This window comes from Rattus rattus, chromosome 6 (genome assembly GCF_011064425.1).
Source record: "Rattus rattus isolate New Zealand chromosome 6, Rrattus_CSIRO_v1, whole genome shotgun sequence".
Taxonomy (NCBI): Eukaryota; Metazoa; Chordata; class Mammalia; order Rodentia; family Muridae; genus Rattus; species Rattus rattus.
The window spans coordinates 19,135,959-19,161,196 of record NC_046159.1 but is presented as its reverse complement, the minus strand read 5'-3'; the positions used below and the strand labels follow the sequence as shown (position 1 = coordinate 19,161,196).

General features: G+C 42.6%; 1 protein-coding gene across 1 annotated transcript in view; it reads right to left on the bottom strand.

Annotated features, from left to right (window-relative positions):
* Nucleotides 1-551: 551 nt before the first annotated feature.
* The window catches only part of LOC116904573 (ovostatin homolog), a 42,201-nt gene continuing 17,514 nt past the window's right edge, over nt 552-25,238 (bottom strand). Inside the window, exons 16-35 of the mRNA XM_032907372.1 lie at nt 22,543-22,713; nt 21,688-21,841; nt 20,489-20,591; nt 19,798-20,026; nt 19,026-19,155; nt 16,625-16,743; nt 15,894-15,945; nt 14,836-14,919; nt 13,756-13,932; nt 12,134-12,215; nt 11,221-11,377; nt 8,697-8,771; nt 7,212-7,377; nt 6,288-6,499; nt 4,972-5,181; nt 3,920-4,044; nt 3,241-3,331; nt 2,839-2,907; nt 1,436-1,535; nt 552-604 (exon numbers count right to left, since the gene is read on the bottom strand). Of these exons, the coding sequence (XP_032763263.1) occupies nt 552-604; nt 1,436-1,535; nt 2,839-2,907; nt 3,241-3,331; nt 3,920-4,044; nt 4,972-5,181; nt 6,288-6,499; nt 7,212-7,377; nt 8,697-8,771; nt 11,221-11,377; nt 12,134-12,215; nt 13,756-13,932; nt 14,836-14,919; nt 15,894-15,945; nt 16,625-16,743; nt 19,026-19,155; nt 19,798-20,026; nt 20,489-20,591; nt 21,688-21,841; nt 22,543-22,713 (2,559 nt within the window). The remainder of the gene's footprint in view (nt 605-1,435; nt 1,536-2,838; nt 2,908-3,240; nt 3,332-3,919; nt 4,045-4,971; nt 5,182-6,287; nt 6,500-7,211; nt 7,378-8,696; nt 8,772-11,220; nt 11,378-12,133; nt 12,216-13,755; nt 13,933-14,835; nt 14,920-15,893; nt 15,946-16,624; nt 16,744-19,025; nt 19,156-19,797; nt 20,027-20,488; nt 20,592-21,687; nt 21,842-22,542; nt 22,714-25,238) is intronic.

Sequence of the window (25,238 nt, the reverse complement as noted above, 5' to 3'; positions counted from 1 at the left end):
ACCGCCACTTCTATTTCTCTCCATCTTTGGGATTCCGGTTCTGCACAGTTCAGATGCCCAAACTTGAGTTTAAACAAAAATGAAGCAAATCATTCAGTTGCACTCGAAGCCCTGAGATTTCAGTAATGAAAACCACAAAGAATAGAAAACAGTGGCCTCAGACTTGAAATGATGCATTTAATGGAAAGAAGGAAGGACGTGAAGCTGACAGGAAGTCACTGTGATGGAAGATCCTTCAGGATGTGAGAGGTGCTTGGTCAGGCTCTCTGTTAGGATGGTGACAGGAGAAAAGTATATTCAAAGAAATAGCCTCACACCTGCAATTTAAAGCAGACTTTAAACAGTAAATACACATCTCTCCCCCCCCCAACAGCTCTATAAACATGCATGCTGATGTATAAGTCATGTGTACACACACACACACACACACACACACACACACACACACACACACATTTATAACCTGCCAAGCTATTAAGAAAAACATGAGCGGCTTTAAGAAGCATCTTCCGTACAACGTCCTTACTTTTTTCTCTGTGAGCTGCTTTGTCTTACTGGGAATCTGAAATGCTATTGATGTTGTAAGAATCAAAAGCATATTCATCTGGAAAATAAAAAGAGCATTTGTCTTTACCAGATCTCCAACTGTGTGTAAGACACTAAACCGAATCTTTCCAGTCATTTTTCAAGAGAAGTAATCACTCATCCATTTAACGAGCCTTAGATTCCCCTAAAGGAAGTCATATGACAGGGCGCCTTAAATTAGTAAAGGACAGGTGGTGTTTGTCTACTCCTTGACAAACTCTGAATGGCATCCAACAAGAAACTAACCAAGCTCAAGTCCCAAGGGATGTGTCATGGTCTCCACAAGTCACTGCTTTGAAGCACAATCTATTACATTTTTCCCTATAATGTTTTCTCTTCCATTCTTAAGTTGAAATCATAGAAGCATCATGCAAGAGTAAATCTTTAACTCAGTAACAATGATAATGGAAAAGGCTTGGAAGGTTAGCAGTCATTTATATTTAAGTTAAGGATGAGTCTTTGCACAATACAGAAAAGAGATTCTGAGTGTTAAGATACCCCGGGAACGGGCTGGAGAGATGGCTCAGAGGTTAAGAGCACTGACTGTTCTTCCAGAGGTCCTGAGTTCAATTCCCAGCAACCACATGGTGGCTCACAACCATCTGTAATGGGGCCTGATGCCCTCATCTGGTGTGTCTGCAGACAGCAACAGTGTACTCATATACATAAAATAAATAAACAATTCTAAAAAAAAAAAAAAAGATACCCCGGGAACTGTCGCAGTCAGAATCCACATCATGAAATAATAAAAGAATTATCCTATAACATGAAACCATCGTGGTTTGGGGGTGTACCGTGGCTCAGAGAGTGAGTTACAGACATGTTCAATGGCTGTGATGTGGTTGTTTACCTTTTTCATAGCCGTGGACCGTGACCGGGGCTGGCTGGATGTTGACCACAAGGTTGGTTTGCTCAATAGAGAAGGTGAAGCTGGTTGCTGCCTTGGGAACCTATAAAGGAGTGAATGATAAGCAAGTCTTAGTAGATGAGAAAAAAGAATGTTACTGAGAAACTTACTCCATGAGCTTGTGACCTACATAATTTAGACACCAAGTCCACCGCTAGCTTATATGACAGCAAAACGACGAGCTAGCTGACATTAAATCATGTAAACATTTAAGCTTCACTGCTTAGGTTAAGGTGCGTGGGTGCTTTATTAAGGCATGCACTCAAACATGCTAGAGAGAGTAGGTTGGTGTGAGTGGGAAGGATGTGTGCATAGCAAGAATGCTTCGGAAGTCACACCACGGTTTGGAGTTTCTCATGCCCAAAATAAAAATAGAATTATGACACGATTCAGAAAGCCTACTTGAGAGGATACATCCAAGAGAAACTGGATTATTATCTTGAAAGGGCACTGCCATGCTCACCTCAACATTGCTCACACGTGCCTAGGGACGGAAATAAGCCATGTCTGTTTGCTAACAGATTGATGGATACTGAAACCGTGGCAGGGGAATGATAGGAAACTACTTGGCAGATGCACACCTCTTGCTATTGACAATGGATGTCTGTTAGGCAGGGAGAGCCAGTTTTCTTCTGGGGTGTTGCCTCTGATAGGTTGAACACGTCACAGTAGGTGGTCGCATACTCATGTGCATATGGGCAGTACTAATTAGATTTGGTGGATTACTTAAAAGAGGACGTGAGGTTGGGAGCATGTGTGTGTGTGTGTGTGTGTGTGTGTATGTGTGTGTGTGGGGGGGGTCCTGGGAGAAGGAGATGCAGGGGATGAAGAATGAATATTGTCAGAATACCCTGTATATGTGTGTGAAATTAAATAAGACCACATTTAAAATATTATGCTAAAAAGGTAATTTTATGAAGAGAGGATTGTTAGTGGCTTGTTTGTAATAATCAACTCACATTTGTATGTCAAAATGTCACAGTATATACTTTGACTATGTACGGTTTAAGCAATAAAAAAATCATGCATTCTCCATTGGCGTTCAAGCTGTAGAAGAATTATTCATCTCTGTAACTGACTACATCACATTCTGTAAGGATTAAAGACGTTTCTAAACAGGAGTCAGGCAACCATGGCTCACACAAAATAACTTGTTAATAGAAAGGGTATGATTAGTGAGGTAGATCACAGCCTATCTTCAGTGTCTCATTAAGACAGTAAAGTCTTTCACACATGTCCCTAATAAATAGAAGGTTTCAAACACCCCCTCAGAAGACAAAGCCATGAAACAAAACTCAGAAGCAAAGTCAGGGAAGAAAAAAACAAGCTATTGTTGTCGAACTTACGTTTTTCAAGTAGAAAAGAACATGGCCGTTCTTTATGTCCGTCTTCATCACTTGACCATTGAATTTAAGCTTTGAGGAGATTGACAAGAAGAGTTGAGGATCAGAACACCTGAGTTCCCCTCTAGAGGTGAGCACTATGCTGTCTGTTTAGGGAAAGTTCCCTTTGTACCTCAGTGTTTCAGTGAGAATACAAGGGAACTGGGCAAAAAAACACACGATGAAGAGTGGGCCTAACGATTACATTTCTGCAGAATAAAAACATCATTCCTCCTGTTCCAGTACAGACAAAATACAAACGTCAACCCCGAAGAAATGCGCTTAGATGAAGAATTCCATTATTCAGTTTATCTTTTATGCACTCTCACTTTCTCTGTGTTGGGAAACAGGGCTACTCTTACTTACCTCCTCGATAGATGAGAAGACAGGAGTAAAGCCAGAGAGCATCCTCACATCCACGAGGACTATACCGGAGCTTTCGTGAGCTCCAGTATACCTGAAATGAAAAAGCAAACACATCTCTACGTGGGTTTAGGAACACCAGCTCTCTCAGTGAGGCTGGCAGGTGGGCAGGTGCGCTAATAAGCCTGAAGTCTGGAGAGCTGGCAGACTTCATCCTCGGCCATGAGTGCAGTCACAGCCGAGGGACAGTGGTCGAGAGGCTGGGTGGGCGAGGCGGCATCACCTGTCTCTGATCATGACTTCTGTGAACACAAAGCCTTCCCGAATCCCACAAAGTCAGAACTACAGACAGAACCGTCCTTGTTTACGTCATGTCCGTTCCTGTCAGCTTTAGATTTGCCCAACACCCAAGGAGAGCTTCCACACTCTTAATCGGTCAGCAAGGCAACAGCTCTCAGGTTGTAGCTGAGGAGTGTGAATCACACACACGTAGACATTGCCGAAGATGTCTAATAAGCCAGTATCTAAAAAGACAGTGATGTGGCCGTGGTGTAGATCACCTGTCAACCTGGGACTCACTGTGGTCACTGTCATTCAGGTTTGGTTTTCTTCAGTCCTATTTGAAATAACTCTTTGATCGAGTTCTCTGACCTGGGAGTGGATATTAAAACGTTACACTTACGTGAGGGTCACCGTGAGGTCAAACTTGGTCTGGAGTTCATCTGAAGAGTTGCTCTTTCTAGTTTTCACAGAAAGGGAAAACCCCGAGGCCTCCTTAGGAAGGGGCACATTGTACCTGAGGGTAGCCTGGGAAGGATAGCATCTTGAGAATCATCCCGTAGTAAAAACTGAAGAACCTGCTATCTCTTTAACTCCATATTCAATGTGCTTTATAGAGCTATCTATCATCAGGGAACCAAGATCAGTGAAGTGTTTATGGGGGACAGTGTGATGACATAATTGGATGAAGGCAGAATACTCTCTATCAGCAGTATGACAAATTTAATTACTCAAAATGTTTAATGTGTATATATATATACTTGTACATGTGTGTGTGTCTATGTTTTTGTGTGTGTGTGTGTGTGTGTGTGTGTGTGTGTGTGTGTGTGTTGTGGGGAAAGAGTGGGGGGAATTAGAAAGAGAATCATGAAATGGAAAAAAGAGCTTTTATTTGTGGAGATAATGAGGTGCTTATGGCATGAAAGCAGAAAGGGGATATTGATGGGATGGGCCTTCAACAAAGAGGGTAAAGGGGGTGATGGGAATAAGGAAGAAAGACGAATAAAACATCCATGAAAATGCTATTAGGAAACATATTACTCTGTATACCAACTTTACTACTTTATAAAGATTTGTTATTTTATTCTATGTGTGTGGGTGTTTTGTGGTGTTCAGTGCTGACAGAGGCCAGAAGAGAATATCAGATCTCCTGGAACTGGAGTTGTGGTCACCATGTGGATGTTCGGAATTGAACCCTGATCCTCTAGAGAGTGGCCAGTGTTCTTAACCACAGAATCATCTCTCCAGTCCCTAAATGTTAACTTTAAAAATAATTTAAAAAATGTGAATTAGCTTCTCTATAACGTATCTTGCATTTTCTGCTGTTGCTAGAAGAATGTGAGAGAAGCAGGAACCAGGAAGAGTCAAAGTGACAGAACACATCACGCATAGCTGAACAGTGGTCTGGATTCTTATAGACAGGCTCAGTTCTCTCGGCGAGGAAGGCTTCATTACCTGGATGAACGAGCATCCGTCTCCTTCTACATCCACCGTGTATTGTCTGTGGCCCTTGGATACTTTTGAGTGCTGTACCAGAAGGCGGTTATCTCTGTTAACGTGGAAAACCTCCTCAGACTCTTCCGTGCTCAGGGTGATGGTGTTTTGAGGGTTAGAGCCGGTTAACTTCATGTATCGGGTCAGGGCGAGAAGGCACACTGTGGTGTCCTGAACAGAACAGTGGTACAGGTCAGCCATTGTTGATGACAAACTTTTTGTCAGTCCCCACAAACATTCCTAAAGCTACCAATAGGACAAGAATCAATGCTGCGAACACCAAAGAAGGCTCAGCGGTGGGAGTTGCTGCCAGGTCATTGTCTTCAGCAAATTAATTGGATTTTAGTTTTCCGAAATTTTTTTTTTAATAAATCACCATCTCCACTGTTGATATCATGTCAAATCTAGTCAGACAGTGAAGGTATCACACAGTGTGATGACCACACTTCTGTCCCCTTATCCTCAAAGAGAGACAAAATCCAGAAAAGGGGTCTTTGGAATTTCATCACCCTGCCATCTCACAAGGACAGAGCCTTAAAGGAGGAGAGAAAAGGACATTGTCCTCATTAAATGAAACTCTAGTTCCCCTGACTTTCAATTCTCCCTGTTAGGGAAGGGATCGCCTGTGGCTTCCTGGCTATTCGTTTTCTTATTTTCTGTTCCCATTTTTGTTTTCTCTGATGCAGAGACCACAGAAGCACAGAGAAATCTCTCTTCCTAGTTGACATGTGCTTTGACCATTGTACCATCAGATACCTGCAGTACCTAGACTCTGTTCTTATGAAGAAAATCTCTTCTAGACCTTCACTCTGCTTTCCACTGTGCAATGGAGACACACTTGGCCTACATTCTTTAAAGGGAATCTCTCATTTATCACCTAAGATAGAGTCTCCTCGCAAGAGTGTCTGAAACACAAGAACGAGCCATGAGTAATCATCGGGCTAAAGAATTCTGAATTTGATTCGGAATATGAAATGTTCGAGCTGGAGATACAGCTCGGTGGTTAGGAGCACCGTTGCTCTTGCGGAAAACCTAGGTGTGATTCTCAGTATCCCTGTGGTGGCTGACAAGCGTCTCTAACTCCACATCAAGGGGATTCGATGGAGAGATGTAGACACATGCAAAGCATTCATAGACACAAAGCAAAATGCCTCAATCCTCAAAAAGGATATCGAATACTCTTCATCTCAGAAGCTCTGTTATCGTGACGATTATTATCATCTTGAACGTTAATCATTTTCCGAGTTAAGCACATTCACCCTGTATCAGCCAATCACCTGCACGGCAGAGAAGCCCCCATGGGAGTTCATCCACTGGGCAAGCCACTGCACAATCTGGCTGGCATAATCGAGGTCTGGAGGGTCCTGGGAAAGGACAGCCAACAGCACATAGCACGTCTTCTCTGTCTCACCAGAAAGTGCGGAAGGAATGAATGACGGAGAGCTGTCTGCCTCGGGTTTCTTGTCTTTCTCCCAGTATATCATATTATCTGAGAAAGTGGGGGAAAAAAATCAGCCTCTATACAAAGAATTTCCACAAGTCCTTAAAGCAAGCTCCTATAAGTTACTCACTCAGAGGGGTAACATATAGACAGGCTCTATTCTTTGGATTCCTGTTGTGGCCTGAATTTTAAACGAATGTACTGAAGCCTTGATCAGATTTCAGGATAAGACCTTTCAAGAGGTGATAAGGTTAAAATGAGTTTTCTAAGGTGGTACATGATCCAATTTGATGATGATTATGAGGAGATGAAATATGGACAAATAAAAGGGAGCCAAGGGTGTCCACACACAGAGATACACACGGGAAGGCAGAGGAAGAAGCCATCCACTTCGGGCAAAGAGCCCATACTTCCTGCTCTCAGGATCTTACATGTCTACCCTCTAGAGAGAAAAAACTTTCTGGGATTCAAGTCTGTGGTTTTTCTCTATGACATCTTGGGAAATAAATATGGCATCTCCTTAGGGTGTTAAGTCGTCTCAGAGGTAATTATGATCTGCAGCATGCTTAATTTCCTTTCCTTCAGGTGTTTGAGAAAAAGTTAAATATCTGGCAATCTTTGAAGACAGTTGCTGACGTGTTCCGGAGACGCCGAAGCACTTGGTGGAGGGAGGGTTCGACCCCCGATCTCTCAGTAGGCTCTGTACTTTGATCTCGGGACTTTTGCCCACTAGCGAAGAGAAATTGGTAATAAGACTTACTCGTTTTTGTAGCAGACCGATCCAGGATTGGGAGTAAGGACTTCACTTGCTGTTCCTTCCCAGCTAATGTGAACACATAAGCCATGATAGCTTGAGTGTGGTCATCGGTGACACTACTGGAAAATGCTTCTTCCAGGCAATAGAGACCATTGCGGAGGGCAGGAAACTAGTTGGGGGTGGGGGAAAGATATGCTTGTAAGTAACACCTCAACATTTCGGGAGTTTGCTGAGTACTTACGCTAACTTCTGTTTATGATGTGTATGCTATATCCCTGAAGCACATTTCACATCCAAACCCATCATACATACTCACATGTTTTATTTTTACATATAAACCTATCGTATAGATTCACACACTATAATTTTAAAACCACATACAGCATACCATTTGGACTACTATTTTCGGAGGGGAAAACAAAATTTAAGGAGCGAGGTGCTTTAATATCAGATCAGCAGTATTTTAGATATAATATAAACTTCTTTCATGTCACAAAACATGTAATTATGTGTGTGTGTGTGTGTGTGTGTGTGTGCACAACCATGTGTATATGCATGTGTCATGGTGGCCAGAGGACAGATTTAGGTGGCAATCTGAAGACCACAAGTTACCTCATTAGAGATGTCTGGCTTTAGCTGGGGCTCACTAATTACATTAGCCTCGCTGGCCAGCAAGTCCCAAGATCCTCTTTTCTCTGTCTCCTTAGTAACAGGATGATAGGCACTTGCTTCCATCTACCAGGCTTCCTACACTTGTTCATGGGTTCTAGGAGCCGAACTCAGGTCCTCATGCATGCGAGGCAAGTGCTTTAGTAACTGAGCTAACTGCCCAGATCACACGCAGTTGTATTTTTTAGACCTAAAATATTACTTTCATGCTTTAAATAGAGTTTTGCATTTGAAAATATGCTAATGACCCTGGAAATTTTCTCTCTTAGGAGCAGAATTGGCAAATGGAAAGCCCATTTACCAAATTATTATTATTGAAAAAAGCGCTTCAGTGTCTTGGAAACAAACTTTTCCACTGTGGCTTTGCTGAGAGCAGACATCCTTCTTCAGTGACGCTGCTTTTACTTTTGAGTCTGGGTCTGGCTATAATGAACAGGAGTGGCCTCAGATGCCATGATCAATTTGCCATGATTTCCTGAACACCAGAATTACCACTAACGCTGTGTGTGCCGTCATGCCCACTGGAGCAGAGGTTCATAAGCTGAAGTTCCTAGCCGCACTTCAGGGAACACATAAATAACCTACACCACAAGAAAAACTGAGTTTTTCCACGAGTGTACCCAACCTGGGGGAAAACCACAATTCTAGCCATCAAAAGTGTCGGTGAATCAAAAGACTTTTGAACATCATCAGTTCAAAGGATCGTAATGAATTAAATGTTGTTCTGGTATCTTATGCTGTCTAAGGATTTCATTCTGATTCTAGACTCCAACTAAGATGCATTAGCAGAGTGAAGCCACAGATGATGAGAATCCGTACACTGGAATTGAGTCCACCTTCAAGGAACGCCCCGACGACGTATGCAGTAAGCGCGATGTCATCCTCGTCACTGTCCTGAGAACAAAGGGACAGTGAGCCATTTAGGAGAGCACGTCTCCTGGGCGTATACCCAAAAGCTGCTCCAACATACAACAAAGACACATACTCCACTATGGTCATAGCAGCCCTCTTTATAATAGCCAGAAGCTGGAAAGAACCCAGATGCCCTTCAACAGAGGAATGGATACAGAAAATGTGGTACATCTACACAGTGGAGTACTACTCAGCTATTAAAAGCAATGACATCATGAAATTCATAGGCAAATGGATGGAACTGGAAAATATCATCCTGAGTGAGGTAACCCAATCACAGAAAAACACACATGGTATGCACTCACTGCTAAGTGGATATTAGCCCAAAAGCTCAAATTACCCAAGATGCAAGCCACAGACCACAGGAAGCTCAAGAAGAAGGATGACCAAAATGTGGATACTTCACTCCTTCTTAAAAGGGAGAACAAAACTATCCATAGGAGGGGAAACAGAGACAAAGTTTAGAGCAGAGACTGAAGGAATGGCCATTCAGAGCCTGCCCCACATGTGGCCCACATATATACAGCCACCAAGACTAGATAAGATTGATGAAGCTATTAAGTGCATGCTGAAAGGGACCAGATATAGATCTCTCCTGAGAGACACATCCAGAGCATGTCAAATACAGAGGCAAATGCTAGCAGCAAACCACTGAACTGAGAATGGGATCCCTGTTGAAGGAATTAGAGAAAGAACTGAAAGAGCTGAAGGGGCTTACAACCCCATAAAAACAGCAATGCCAACCGACCAGAGCTTCCAGGGACTAAACCACAACCCAAAGACTATATTCATGGACTAACCCATGGCTTCAACTGCATAGGTAGCAGAGGATGGCCTGGTTGGGCACCAATGGAAGGAGAAGCCCTTGGTCCTGCCAAGGTTGGACCCCCAGTGTAAGGGAATGTCAGGGGCAGACGGGAGGAGGGGGTGGATGGGGAGGGGAACACTCTTATAGAAGAAGGGGATGGGAAAGGGATAGGGGACTTATGGACAGGAAACCGGGAAAGGGAATAACATTTGAAATGAAAATAAAGAAATATCCAATTTTTTTTTTTTTTAAAAAGGAGAGCAAACCATGAAACAACCACCATGTTTCCGAATGGAGACTAACTGGGGAAAAGGCTTGAACACGCAACCTTTGTCACAAAAACACTAACATATAGTATTTAAGTTAGGTTAATAGTAGTCATGCTATCTGACGAGAATCATTAACATTCAATTTTAAATATACGTATGTTGTGCACAGTATTCTGTGGCCTGGTATTTGGCTTGCATTCTAAGCAGTTCATGTGGCTGATTTGGTATTAATTTGAACAAAGCAAAGAGCTACTTTGTTGATGGGTGAGACAGAAGGAAGGTGAAAGACCTCAGTGGTCATAGAGGGGTTGGAATGTTGCAGGTCCAGAACTAGTTCAACTATCTTTAGCCTCCTAAGTAGCCCTTCCTTGATCACCTCTGTGTCTGACTCCAGATCTTGTGACTAACAGACAAAACCTTTGGGAATGTATTAATTTAACAAATCCCTAGTTTCCACCAATAAAAGGCTAAGAGGGTCAACAGCTAGCTTCTGAGTCCCAGGGTTCAGTTCCTCCTGCTTTGCTCTGACCGTCTACTAAGCAATGTATTTGAAAAGTTCTCAGAGTTATGACTTTCTTTGTTCCATTACTTTAAAAAAAAAACTTAAACAAACAAAATTGGAACATGGAACTGGAGCAACCTACATCTGTGTTCCTGGAACATGGTCCTTCATGCTTGATTTCAGGATAAATTATCTCTTGTTTTCTTTGCGGTAGGAGCTGCGTTTCTGTGTCGACGCACTCTATGAGCTGAGCTGCATTTTCTTTTCTTTTTTTAAGATTTATTTGTCTTAGTTATATGAGTACACCGTTGCTATCTTCAGACACACCAGAAGAGGGCATCAGATCCCACTACAGATGGCTGTGAGCCACCATGTGGTTGTTGGGAATTGAACTCAGGACCTCTGGAAGAGCAGTCAGTGCTCTTAACCACTGAGCCATCTCTCCAGCCTGAGCTGCATTTTCTACCCGAGACCTTGATTTAAACCTCAGGACTAAGGTGTGGAAAGAAATTCCTCATACACTCAACTCCGCCCCCCTTTAATGAATTGTCTGACTCCACATTCCCAGGTTCTTTCTTTCCCTGCTGAGTCCTTTTCCCTCCTTTCTCCCAGTTTAATGATTGTGGAACCTGACTCAACAAAAGACATATGCAGGCTTCTGCCTAGGCTCTGGTCAAACATTCACAAAGCGGGACGGATGCTCGCGGAGAGGACACACACAAGAGAGACCTGTGACTACAGCTGACTCGGAAGGCATGGCATTCACAAGAATGATGCATTCCAGAGGAGGGAAGGCAGAAGAGGCAGGTGACACAGAGAAACCGGGGTAGAAAGCCACCTTGAGTCCCATACCTCCTGAGCATTGTTGACAAGATTCTCATTCTTTCTAAAGCATCCGTTTGATTTCTGCTTCTTCACAAGCCAGATCAAGGTCTGTTTGGGGACCGTCTCTTCGATGAAAATATATTCCTTCATTTTCTCAAAGGTCTTGAAAGAAAGGGCACTGAGCCTGCAATGGGGACCATCAAAGCAAACAGAGTGAAGATGTCATCGCTACAGGTTCACCAGCACTGTTCCCTTTGGTAAAGCATTCATACGTGTCTAATGTTGACAGTTACTAGTCTTGACTGATGGTGGCCCTTTCACTGGGGTCCATAAAATATGGTAAACAGCAAATTGGTAGAAAACAGAGCAGGTGGATCTTGGCCACTCAAGGTCTGACTGTGTAGTTCATTTGATTACACATGCCCAGAAACAGCTCTGGTATGATCTAGAATGCTATGGGGTCTTCTGGTTTCCCTTTCCAGTATCTAAACAAGACTGGGAGGCGCAGAGTAAGATGTGACACTTGTCATGGAGCTGATGAGCTGTGTCACCACAGAAAGCCGTCACTAAGTGACCAGACAGCTAAGCAGGTTGCGTGAGACTGTGGGAATATTGTTGCATCAGACTGAAAAGAATACATTTTTGGGTTTTATTTTCTCTGTAAAACCACTTTAAAACCCACTTGGCTGGAAAACCCCTCCCTGAGCACAAGCTGCTCTCACCTTCTTGCAAGTCCTGTTTAGAAAATAACTTATGCTATTGAAAACAAAGGGTTTTTTTCCTGAATTCTTTTTTTAAATTCACTTTACATCCCAATCACACTCCCCTCCCTCCTCTCTTCCCAGTCTCATTCTTACAAATCCCTCCCCTCATTGCTCTCTCTCCTTCTCCTCAGAGAAGAGGCGCCCCTCTTGGGGGAAACAAAGTTTTAATCTCTCACCAGACACTTCCTTCCTGGTTGTTATGGCAGAACACATCGTATGAGCCATCATAATTTTTGAAAGACAAGTGTTTCTGGTAACCTAAAACACAACAGAGTAAGAACAGAGTCTTTCAGCCTGGGAGAGAAGGAAAAGCCTGGAGCACATTGGGCAAATCACAAGGCCTGGACTGGGCTACTGTGGACACTTCAGTTTGGGTCCCTGAAACTCCAGGTTGTCTAGCTCTGTGTAGAGAGAAAATGCCTTACTTAAATGCTGGCTCCACACTGCACCTAGCAATCAGCACCTTCCCTTAAGGTTATGGCTCTGAACTGCACTTAGCAATCAGCACCTTCCCTTAAGGTTATGGCTCTGAACTGCACTTAGCAATCAGCACCTTCCCTTAAGGTTATGGCTCTGAACTGCACTTAGCAATCAGCACCTTCCCTTAAGGTTATGGCTCTGAACTGCACTTAGCAATCAGCACCTTCCCTTAAGGTTATGGCTCTGAACTTAGCAATCAGCACCTTCCCTTAAGGTTATGGCTCTGAGCTGCACTTAGCAATCAGCACCTTCCCTTAAGGTTATGGCTCTGAGCTGCACTTAGCAATCAGCACCTTCCCTTAAGGTTATGGCTCTGAACTGCACTTAGCACTCAGCACCTTCCCTTAAGGTTATTTTACTTCACTCAGTTTTACTTTCCTAAGAAGAAAACCCAAAATGCATTTCCTCCTGGACTTGTCCCCAATATCCCATTTTAATGTCGCTTGTATGCATCTTTCTGCATTCACCTTCAATCACATCACTGCATTGGAACGCAGCCAAGTCAGTCTACGGGCTGACAAGTGACTCGTTTTCAGCCATTGCTCCCAGCAACATCTTGTTCATTAACAAGATGGTATGGTAACTATGACCCATTTACAAACGAGTTCATTGATATTAATTTCGTGACTGTCAAGGTCCAGGGGACATCTCAGAGGAGGAGACAGGAAGAATGCAACAGCCCGATGATGGGGGAGGGGTGTGTGTACTGTGGAATGCCATCTTCAGAGCATGGCACGGCCATTACAACTGTGAGCTCATATGAGCTGTGGTTGCCTATTCAAGTCCTACAGAAGATCAAGCCAGTCAAAATCCTGGCATAGATGGGGTAGATGATCCCCAGGCTCAGTTCTATGCTAAGGAGCTGTTGGTAGTGAGTGTTTGCAGCAGGTGGGAAACCCATTGTTTATTGAGGGTATGGCCGCTGGGAGCCCACTCCCATTCTAGGAGAGGCCTCTATACCATGCACATATGTACTGTGCTGTGTTATCTGGACTTGGTGGGTTATAATAATAAAAGACACAAAATTTGGAGGGGGCGTGTAGGGGAGGGTAAGAAGGAGAGACATAGGGGTGGGTATGACCACATTTTGTCTGCATGTATGAATAAGGAAAATTTAAAGATAAAGATAAGTTCACAATTTGAAACCACAGTTCTATTTAGGAGGCTAAATAATGAACAGAGATTTTAAAGAACATACGGCTAGGACTCAGAGGACCTAAAGTTCCACTTTTGTCTCACTAGAGTAAGACTGATCATATTTCAATATTGGTTGCAATTGATTTCCCCTTTGTGGGTGGAAACTGCTCAGCCCTCTCACCTTTAGATAAGAGAAGAAGAGCCTTGGATCTGACCTCTTCTGTTAGCTGTTTGGTAGCATTGAGGTAGTCAAGTATATAAATGTCAGATGCCAGCTGGGCAATGTTCTGTTCACCGCAGCCATAGGGTGTCTGGAGAAGGCTCTCCAGATTCTGCATTGCGACTCCCAGAATGTCTCCTAAAGGCAGAAACGGAGAGTCAGGCCCTTACACTATGCTAACAACTAGTAACAACCACAGGGTACTATGGGGACAGGAAATTATTTAAAGTTCACTCTAAAATGGGTAAATGGGAGTCTGGAGAGGTGGCTCAGTGGCTAAGAACCCTTGATGCTCCAGAAGCAGACCCAAGTTTGTTTTCCACCATCCACATTGGAAGGCTCCCGACTGCCTCTAACTCCATTTCTGGGGAAATCACTGTCTCCAGCCTTTGTGGACACTACGCTTATGTCAATATACTGCCCCCTATATACATAATTTAAAATAAATAAAACATGTAAGCAAACCAAGTTTCCTAGAGGGACTCCTGAGGGAGGTGGTTCTGAAGTGCAGAATTAGAGAGGCTCTGGGGATAAGATCATTTCCAGAGCACAGAAAAATCTCATTCAGAGAGCAAAGAGGAAGCATGGAAGTGTGCTCATTTGTTGGCTTGCTTCTGATTTGTGTTTTAAGATACTGGCCTGATGAAATATAAACTATAACCCATCCCTCTTCTACAGGCTTGCATGTTGATGATAGACAAATCACTTGACTTTAGGGAACATCTCTGTCTTTTTACTGTCAATTCTCAGTATCACAACATATCATAATCTCCAAGAGGCATTCATATGTACAGGTTAGAACAGGTTCTCCTGTTTCCCGAGCATCTGCCACTACCCACCAGTGCAAGTATTCATAGAGATGCAGGTCTGAAAGCTTCATGCCTTCAGATCTCACATGGGAACAGAGAGAAAGGACGGTCTACACACACTCCCTCCCTTGAGAGCTCATGAAAACATCTCCATTCTGTTGTGTTAGGACTTTTTAGAGACCACCTCAAATATGATTTCAAAACCACTAGACACAGAAGTCTATAAACTCACCCACAACGGTGACAAAAGATCTGGCTGATCCTTCCACTACATCGTTTGGCAATTCCAGAGTTATTTGCTTTGAGGCTTTGGTACCTGAAAGGACATACCCATGCAAACACTGCAAAGACTCCCTTCCCCAAGTCACAGCAGCAGCAGCAGGCCGTCAGTTAGTTTTACTTATTAGGTGAAATGAAATTGCGACTTTGGGCCAGTGAGATGGCGCAGAGGGTAACAGCATGTCCCACCAACCCTGATGATCTGAGTTCAATTCCGGGAACCCAATGGTAGGAGGAGAGAAGCAACTCCTGCAAGTTGTCCTTTGACTTCCATTCCCCAGTGGTCTACACATGTACACTCATATACACAAGCACACACAGATACACATGCCTGCGTGTGCACACACATAAATGAATGTAATGAAGAATTAAAATACTAAACAGATTTTGAGCTAGTTTAAAATATCAATACACCCAGAAATTGATGTATACTTCGTTTTAGACAGTGGTCTCAATTTTCTATCAGTTTGGTTCTTAAATTGTGCATGGAAAAATATGAAGATACAAGACTCATAGCTTACAGAAGGGATGCTCAAAGGGTGAGTAAACTTGAAGGTCAGGCTACCACCAACTGACTCAAACAATACTCATGATGGCCACAAATCAGGTCACTGAGGGTCAGTAGTGAATCTTACAGACTATTTCATACCAAGAGTATAAGAGCAACCACTGTGTTGGTGTTATCTAACAAAATCCTGAGTTTCCCATTGGCCAAGACTGTGAGACAATTATATGAACAAAGAGACCGAAACATAGAAGATGGAAAAGGTAGGTAGGAGAGGACTTATCTCATTAGATGGACATTTCATACACATACGTTTTTGTTTGCTAAAAACTATACAACAAAGACAAAATGGGACGTGAAGTCTGCAAGAGGAAGTTAAAAATGTATCCACATGGCAACTGGGCTCATGGCTCGTGTCTTGTGGCTCATGCATAGGCTGAGAAAGTGCACCTGCCATGCTTACAACTTTCTCGAGAACCAAGTGATCGCCGGGAGAGCCCTCTTACCTTTTGGGCAGATAAGGAAACTTTGGGTTGATTCTTTTTCAATACCTTCAGGCTGTTAGGAAGTAAACAAAACAAGAACAAAATAATGAGTTGGATCATTTTTTCCACATAAAGGAAAAGAAAACAAACATCGGTTCTCACAGGTACGGCTGGCTCATGGTTGTTCTTGTGAGCCATTCTTTGTCCCTGTCCTTCCTAGGTAGACGTCTCTGAACACTACAGACCCCTCAGGCCTTCTGCTCCTGTAGGTTGTGCAAGGATAACCCTTGTCACTGAGTGACACTTTCAACCGCTCCAATGGTTGTTTATTGAGGATGACAGGAACTGATCAAAATGTAGAGGGAGATGAGGATTTTTCTCTTGGACTTGAGGGTCAGTTAGAAAGGATGGCAGTTGGGGACAGCTACAGGCTGCTGCAGCTCAAGAAAAAGAAAGCATGTTTCAAGGGGGTTCATCGTCCTTGGTGAGGCTTCATTTGTTACCTGAGTTTGGGGATACCGAGAGCAGAACCCAGGTCTTTGCACAAGCTAGGAATGTACTTACCCTTTGAGCCACATGCCCAGCCAGGGCTGATACTCATTAAAGAAAGGATGTGTGCATGATAATGCAATTTGTTCAACTTGGAAGGTTTGTGCCCAAAGTCAATGAAGCATTTTCAAGAACCATGTTTTAGTTTATCTCTTAGACACTGTTTCCCGGTAGAGAGAACTTTGTATTTCACACTTACATACCTCTACCAGTAAGGTTTTGACTACAGTGTCCTTCCAGTTGACATCTTGCTCCTCACGGGCATCATTTGGGCAGGCACTACTCTGTTTGGATGTAGCCACTACAGTGATATTCACTTTACCTGGAAAACATTGCCAAGCATAAGCTACAGGATAGTGACTCCTTCTCCAGGGGGAGGTAAGTCAGGTTGGTCAATCAGGCCTTGAATGGGATGAGTCAACTTTTACCATCACATGAAAGTTTAGATCAAACTATCTGCTTCTTCTCCTGTCTTGTTCTACGTCTTTCAGGATTCCCTGCAGTAAGCTAGTCAGTCACTCCCTTAGAACTAACAAATTTTAAGAAAGATAACATCTTATAAACCTGTACCACCACTTTGACATTGTTTACAGAATGACATTGAACAATATAACACCAAAAAGCTGCAGGTTCCCTTCCCTTCCCTTCCCTCCCCTCCCTTTCCCTTCCCCTCCCTTTCCCTTCCCCTCCCTTTCCCTTCCCCTCCCTTCCCCTTCCCCTCCTTTCCCCTCCCCTCCCTTTCCTTTTCCCTTCCCTTGTCCTCCCTTCTCCCCTTCCCCTCCCTTCTCCTTCCTTTTTTTTTTTTTTTTCTGAGATAGTGTGTCACAGTGTAGCCCTGGCTAGCCTAGACTCACTATATAGACCAGGCCTAGAGTTCACAGAGATCTGCCTCCTGAGGGCTGGAACTAAAGGTGTGCAACAACCTTCCTGGTTCTTAATATTTCTCAGGATCAAAGAGAAACACCAGTGCACCTGATAATAACTGGGGTTTCTAATGTTTCCTACGATCAAAGAGAAATAGTAAAATATAATACAGCACAAGGGCCACCAGATATAAACTGAGTGCTGGCAAGGAATTTGTTGATTTCAATTTCTGTGGTATCACAGTATGTAATCAAAACTGATCTGCTGGGTCCCTGTTTACAGACATTGGAGGATTGGTAAAGCTTATCGGCAAGGCGTAATATCATCTGTGGGCTGTAGACACAACCAATGTATTGTTCCTGTTTCTTTGTTGTGGGTTTTGCTTATTTCTTTCTTTGCTTTGCAGAGCCTTTGAACACCACAAAAATGCAACAGTGAGTGCAGGATTCTTCCTCGCTTTCCAGAGTAAGAGATTTGAAGATGGTACAGTGCATAAAAATTAAGAAAGTTTGAGTGTAACAGAAAAATGGTCTGAGGTAAATCACTATCACAACTGAATTTTTTTAAAAGAATCTCATATTTCTCACTGATGTAATAATCCAATGAATAAAGGATGTGAAATAAAATACTTTTAGTAAGTATTAAATAGTTTTAAAAAGTTTCTGGTTCACTAAACTTTTAAACTTTCTCCTTCTTTTATATCAGCAGCCATAGCCTTCTAAAGTTACTTTTCTAAATGGCCAGGCACTAAAGCAAAGTTCTCAGTATTTGATCCTCACCCACTGATTGGTATTTTTGGTATCTGTTGGTCTGTTTAGTTAAAAAACAAAATTTTAGTTACTCTCATAACTGATGATCGTGATGGAGGACCAACTGGGGTAGCATTAAAGAAACATGGTCTCCACCAACCAAGGAGTATACAGGGAGGGATCCTTGGTTCTAGATATATATGTAGCAGAGGGTGGTCTTGTCTGATGTCAATGGGAGGGAAGGCCCTTGGTCCTGTGGAAGTCTGATGCCCCAGTGTAGGGGAATGCTGGAGCAGTGGGGTGGGAGATGGTGGGTGGGGGAGCACCCTCATAGAGGCAAAGGGGAGGGGGGAGATGGCAGAGGTGGGATGGGGGGTTGTGGAGGGGTGGCCTGGAAGGGGGATATCATTTGAGATGTAAATGTATGGAATGGTTAATAATAATAATAATAATAATAATAATAATAATAATAAAAAAACATGATCTTCATTTGAGATATATGATGTATGGAGTTGACAAATCACACAAATTAGTGTTTGTGCCATGGCTTAATCTCATTATAATTTCTATGTGAATGAATGGAGTTCTGTTCCACAGAGTATTGATAATAAGGAGCTGTAGGGCTGGCAAGTGGGCTCAGTGTTTAAGAGCACTTGCTGCTCTTACAGAAGACCTGGGTTTGGTTTCCAGCACTAATGACACGTAACTCAAAACCATCTATAATTTAGGTTCCAATGGAGCACCCTCTTCTGGATTCCATGGGTGCCTGCATGTGCATGGTGACAAATACATATAACAGGCACATGCACAGAAATAAAACAAAATCTTCTCTAAATAAAGAAACTGCGTGATAAGAATTTTGAATATAGAGAAATGAATTAAGGCAGCTAAAATACGATGGCAAAGAAAGTTATGTGTTTTGGAAAAATCTAAGGAAAACAGAGGTTGCTAAAATGTAGTCAGTCCATGAGAGAGTGGCACATCTGCTTACCCAGTGTCTTTGGTGTAACGGTCCAGACATACGTTTTCTGTTCTCCAGCCGGCAGGACCTCACTGTCAGTGTTACTCTGGGTGTTGATGCTTGCTTCATAATTCTCAGATGCTTCTAACTGAACGGAAATCTAAAAAGGGAATAATGGCCACAGGGGTGGCATTTTAAATCCCCCCTTTGATTTAGATTCTACGACTTATTGCACAATGGTTTCTTTGTTGTCTTCAAAGAAGAAGTTGCCGTGCGTCATCTCAAGAAGACCCTCCCTATTTTAATGTAGTGAACTGAAAAGATGCATGAGGACTCGGTCACGAACTCACAGAATGGTAGACTGTGCATCAGAAAATCTTATTCTCACTAAAGTTTCACGTCATTGTTGTGATCTAAAACAATTGTTTCTGGGGTCACAGAGTTTGCTCGGCAGTTAAGAGCACTGGGTGCTGTTGCAGAGGACCAGGGTTCAGTTCCTGGCACCCATGTGGGGGCTCACAATTCTGTATAACTACAGTTCAAGGCATCTAATGTCCTTTCCTGATATCTGCGGGTCTCAGAAATGCATGTGGTGCACATACATGTAGGTAAAACAATACCATATAGAAAATAAAATTAAAAATCTCAATAATTATTTCTCAAGATTATACAAAGAAATGACGTCCTTGGAGTATGTGTTTTTATTTGTTAATAGAGAGACTATGGTGATATTTAGTGTAAAGAATAATAAATAATTTATCTTTGCTGGATTTTTGTTTCCTGATCAAAGGACGTGGCCTACCTCTACACATGTAGTCCGGTAGTTGAAGACAGTGACAACGAGGTCACTCTGTTCACTTCGAACAACAGAAAAGGGTGAGGTAACTTCCATGAAGAAGGGCTGGGAGATTTGTAGGGACACTTTGGGTGAAATGCCAAACCCAGCATTGCCGTTGACACAGAAGGCGCTGGCCTGCCACTGGGTGATGGTATCAGGGACAAGGAACGAAACGTTTGTTGAGCCTGAGGAACTGAGAAGACAGGCTGTTGGTGACACACATCCTGTGAGTGGGAACCCGATATCATGCAGAGCACACACAAATAAAGTGATTGAAGGTTGGAAAATGTTTAGGTAAGGCACTAGATACATAGCCCTCATCCGATGTCTGTAGAATAGAACCACAGCAATGCATATTTCTATGAATACCTTTTTTAAAGAAATTGAGGTAGCATATGCTACCTGCATAAAATTTATAGAAGTGAAGATCTTGGTGGGAAAGTAATGCTTTACTGAAACAAACAAGCAAACTAATGATCAAACTCGTATTGGGACGAAGAGATGAACGATGTTTTGTAAACAACAAATACTTCCCTACTTTATTGCCCAGGAATGAAAGTTAACAAATCAGAAGAAAAAAAATAGAGATAGAGACACAAAGGGGAGAAATACGTTTAAGATAAAAAACTAAGAAGTGTGGGAAAATAAAACTCACTCCACGCTGATGAGGTTCCACAGCCAGGTCTTGGGGAAGTTTGTCCTGACTGTCTCTTTGATGGCCGCTTTTGCATGGCTGATGCTGTCAGGAGCGTCATGAACTAAAATGAGAGGGAGAAAGATGTAAAGAAGTGTCCTGTGCAGAAAGAGCGAATGTATGTGCTGTGCCTTAGTACCACATGCCTAGTTCAGCTATGTATGTGCGCATGTGCATGATGTGTGACCACCTGTGAGGCCATGGTGGATTTCAGGTGTCTTCCTTATTTGCTTTTCCGTCTTAATTTTTGAAGCAGGGTCTCACTGAGCCTGCACCTTGACATGTCAACTAGACTGGCCAGCCGATGACCCCCGGAGACTACCTGTCGCTGCTCCTGAGAACTAGGGTAACAACAGGTGTGCACTGGCATGCCTGGCATTTCTGTGGGGACTAGGGACCAAACTCAGGTCCTCACGACTGCACAGCAAGCAGATTACCCAGCGAGCCATCTCCCACTCCCTTTAGATGAGTGAGCTCTTAATTGCTGAGAAATTCAAATCTCAATCCAGGTATCACTATTTCGGTGCTCAAATTTCAATATTTGTTTAAAAGCTACAACAAACAAACAGCACATCACCTACAGCCAAGTCTGGATGAATTTTAAATGTCCTCACTGACCCTTGACCAACTCTGCTCACTGGCATTATTTTTGCTTACTTTTTTTGCGCCATTAATACTTGGAATTCTCCAGAACACATTCCTCTATAGGAGTGCCCTATAGGCTACATGCGATGTGCTTAGTTGGTGTTTTTACACCAAAATAGTAACCATTGAGCTGGGCACGTGACATATGCTCTCAGACCCAGTATTTGAGAGGTGGAGTCGGGTTAATCAGTCGTTTAAGGTCATCCTTGGCTACATAACAAGTTTGAGGCCAACCTGGGCTACAGGGTAAGACCTCGTCTTAAGAAACAAACAAAAATTAAAAAAAAAAAAAACAAACCAAAACCTGAACCTCCTTTTATATTAGAAGCTAATTATTCTTTATCACCAAAAATATTTCCAGCCTGTCTCGTTGAACTGCAGAAAGTCTAGCTCTTGCTTTGAATCATCCTAAATCATCTATAAGCCCTTGTTTTGCATGGTTTTTAATCGTACAAACTCTCAATCCAAAGACTTCTATTGAATACCACTCCGACGGGAAGCTCTAGATTACCCACAGGCAGAAGCAGCTGGTGCGCCACCACCACCACCGTACATCATTATCCGTTCATTTGGGTCATTGAATGTCCTCAGCAAAGGCTGGTTTTCCTGGTATGAACACACTTCCGGTTTCCGGTAACGGATATTCGTAAAGATTTTCAGAGCCATATTCTTTCAGAGGAAGACACAAAAAAATTATACATTCCTTTCTAGAGTGAATTATGAGAGGGCTACAGTCATAATAATTACACAATAACTATGCGTATTTTCTGTGCAGCCAGGATTCAGGATCACAGACATAGAATCTCTGATAACCACTATTTTTCTTATTATTAATGGGCTAATATTTCCATTTTTTCCATTTATGCTTAAGGGAATACAAGAAATCAGCACCATCACTGTCTTAACAGCAAACATGCATGCTCACATGCACATGCATGTCTATACAGTTCACGTGTGTTAATCAGCAGAACTGGGACTTGAACTAAAGCCTGTCTGATTCAGTGTCCTCTTCTTCATTCACAGTGATTCTGATCATAAAGATGCTTGCATGGCCCCTGAGCACGTGTAGTCGTCAGTGTCCAATTATGTGGAATAAAGAATATAAGTTATCTTCTTGGCTTAACTATTGACACATAAGATATATTGCAAGAAATTGAATACCATCTCCTCAGGGGTTCCATGATTCTAGCTATATAACTTAGTTTTAGCAAAATGCAAAAAAAAAAAAAAAAGCCAACAGGATTAACATCTCTTTTTAAAAGAGTATGCTGTCAGCACGGTATAGAAAGAATCTATAGTGTGAGAGAGACGGGGTTACGACCACTAAAGCTACAAGAAGAAATGTTTTACAGACTCCTCTGTGATCTTACCCTGACAAGATTAGAGAGGTCTCCATCCCAAACATTGCTTGTAGGTTTATAATACAGCCCATTGTGGAACAAGTCCTTCTGAGGGATGCATGGGTCGGCTCTCTCATCATCCAAGTTGAGACCATTGTAGAAATAACCATATTGATGGACGTACGGGATCATGTTGTATACCTAGGAGATGAGTACACGGTCCTCGGTGACTTGAAGCCCTCCTTGCATAATTATAAGATTGGGAAAAGTTTGTGTCACAACCGTTTACTGCCGAGTCACCTTTCCAAAAATTCAAATGAGGAGACCAATATTGTTTTGTGTAGTCAATGTTATTCACAAACTCTTCTGGCTCATAGGGTAGGTTTTTGGGATAGCAAATAAGAAAGGTCGTGGAGAACTCCCGGCTGTTCCAAAGCCTAGCACACAGATAACTGTCTGAAGTTATAGTAGTGGAGTTTCTAGACCCGGAGGATGACGTCAGCTGCCTGGATCTACGTATTAATGAACAAGTGGCAAAATACTTTATATATTCATAGGGAACTGTTCTTACGATGCCCAGTACTGGGTGCAACCAATCAAAAAGTAAACCAGGAGTGAGATCAACAACTTATACTTTTACAGTTAGAAGGGACAGTGAATCTTCCTGGAATCTTTTCCGTTGTTGGTAGATTCATGGGCACCATGTTCTCAGAGACTGCTAGAAAAGTTGAGAATATGTAAAACTGAAGGAAAGCTTAGCATGCACAGGAGGAGAATGACATGAAGGCATTAGAAGAAAAACAAACCAAATTCATTCCATGTAAAAACACTCCAACAACTCCTGTTAAAATAGGAACCATCTTCTCCTGACACATCAGCTCCCAGTGAGAGGGAAGAGCTTGAAATGGAGGGGTGGCTTCCGTTCACTCAAACACATGCCTGGTGTGGGGGGAACGGTGTCAATGGAGGAGATTCCGGACCCTTGGAGATGGTGCTTGAGGGAGGGGAAGATGGGAAAGGATCAAACAGAGGACACACTTTAGTTAATGAAACTCCTCAGGCCAATTAATCAACTAACAAGGGGAAAGCATTGCTCAGATAATTCGGAGTAAAGGGAGTCTTCGCAAATGGACATGCACGGTATTTAAAGAGATCATGAATCGGAAATTCAACGAAGAAAGTATGAAAATGGGCAAATCCAAGGAAGAAATGATTGAGAACGAACTCCGAAGAAGAACACATCAGAAATGAACTCTAAGGGGTAAAGACCCCAAGAGAAAAATGACAGACAGGAACCAGCCATTGTTTGTTTGTTTGTTGAGGCAGGGGCTCTTGGCTTTGAACTCCTGATTTCCCTGTATCTGCCCCCCAGGGAAAGAGATTATAGATGTGATCACCACACCCAGCACACCCAGCTTCTAGAAGAGAAATGGAAAACAAAGAAAAAAAGAGAAAGAATCGAAGCAGGTCACAGGCAAACTTGAGAGTTTGAGAGCGTGTGAAAATGAGCTAACGTGGATGAAATTTTTTAAGAAAGGGAAGAAGTCAAAAGGCTTAATTTTTAAGTTATAGTGCAGACTAAGCTTTGGATTTTTCTCCCACACAATGAATCCTGAGAGATATCTTAGTTTAAATATAAAGGAGGAAAAAACCCTCCAAGGCTTCCAAACAAGAAGGTCAAATGGCCTCCCAGAGAGACTAAGTTAGTCTGACATCATAATTCCTTTAAAAAATGTTCACAGTAAGGTACAAAGGAGCAGGGTTTTCAAGAAAAACACAAGTCCCAAATTTAATAGTCCCATAACCTGTCTTCCATGTATCAAGTCATTGTTCTTTACTTTTAAAAGGTTTTGTTTGTTGTTAGCTTTGGTTTTTAAAAATATTTATTTATTCAATTAATTCAGACACACTGGAAGAAGGCATTGGATCCGATTACAGATGGCTATGAGTCACCATGCAATTTCTGGGAATTGAACTCAGAACCTCTGGAAGAACAGCCAGTGCTCTTCACCACTGAGCCATTGCTTCAGCCCTGTTTTTGTTTTTTGGGGTTTTTTGTTTTGTTTTGTTTTATTTTATTTTGTTTTTTTAAAAACAGGTCTCAAGCAGCTGAGGTTGGCTCTCCACTCCTGATCCTCCTGCCTGTACCTCCCAAGCGCTGACATTACAGGTGTTCACTCATCTTCTATATCGAGGCTTTAGAAAAACGATTCTAAGTATGAAGATGTGATGGAATTCTTGTGCCCTACTGAGGAAGCTAGCAGAGAATACACTATTTATGTCACTGAAAGATGTCTGGAAAGTGGGATAGCTCAGGGGGCAATAGAGAAACGCGGCTGTAAGCAGGATGTGCTCTTCCAAGGAAGGAAGGATGCAACTTTACAGTGAGAGGAAGGGAACGGTCAAGACTACTGACTGTGGAGCTGGTCACTGGCCAGGGTCCCTGGCTATTACTTAGAATGACTGGCTGGGTTTCAAGGTTAAACAAGAAAAAAGTGAAGCTATATTATTCTTGAGAAAGTCACTATAATAAAATTTCATTGCTATGATGAGGCTTAGACCTTTAATTTCAGCACTTAGAGGCAGAGGCAGGTTAGGAGCCTCTGCTCTTCCAGAGAACCTGGCTTCGATTTCCAGCATGCATAGACGTATATGCAGACAAAGCATTCATATACATAAACTAATAAATCTTAATCTCTTAAGAAATGTAGCAGAGCTAGCACCAA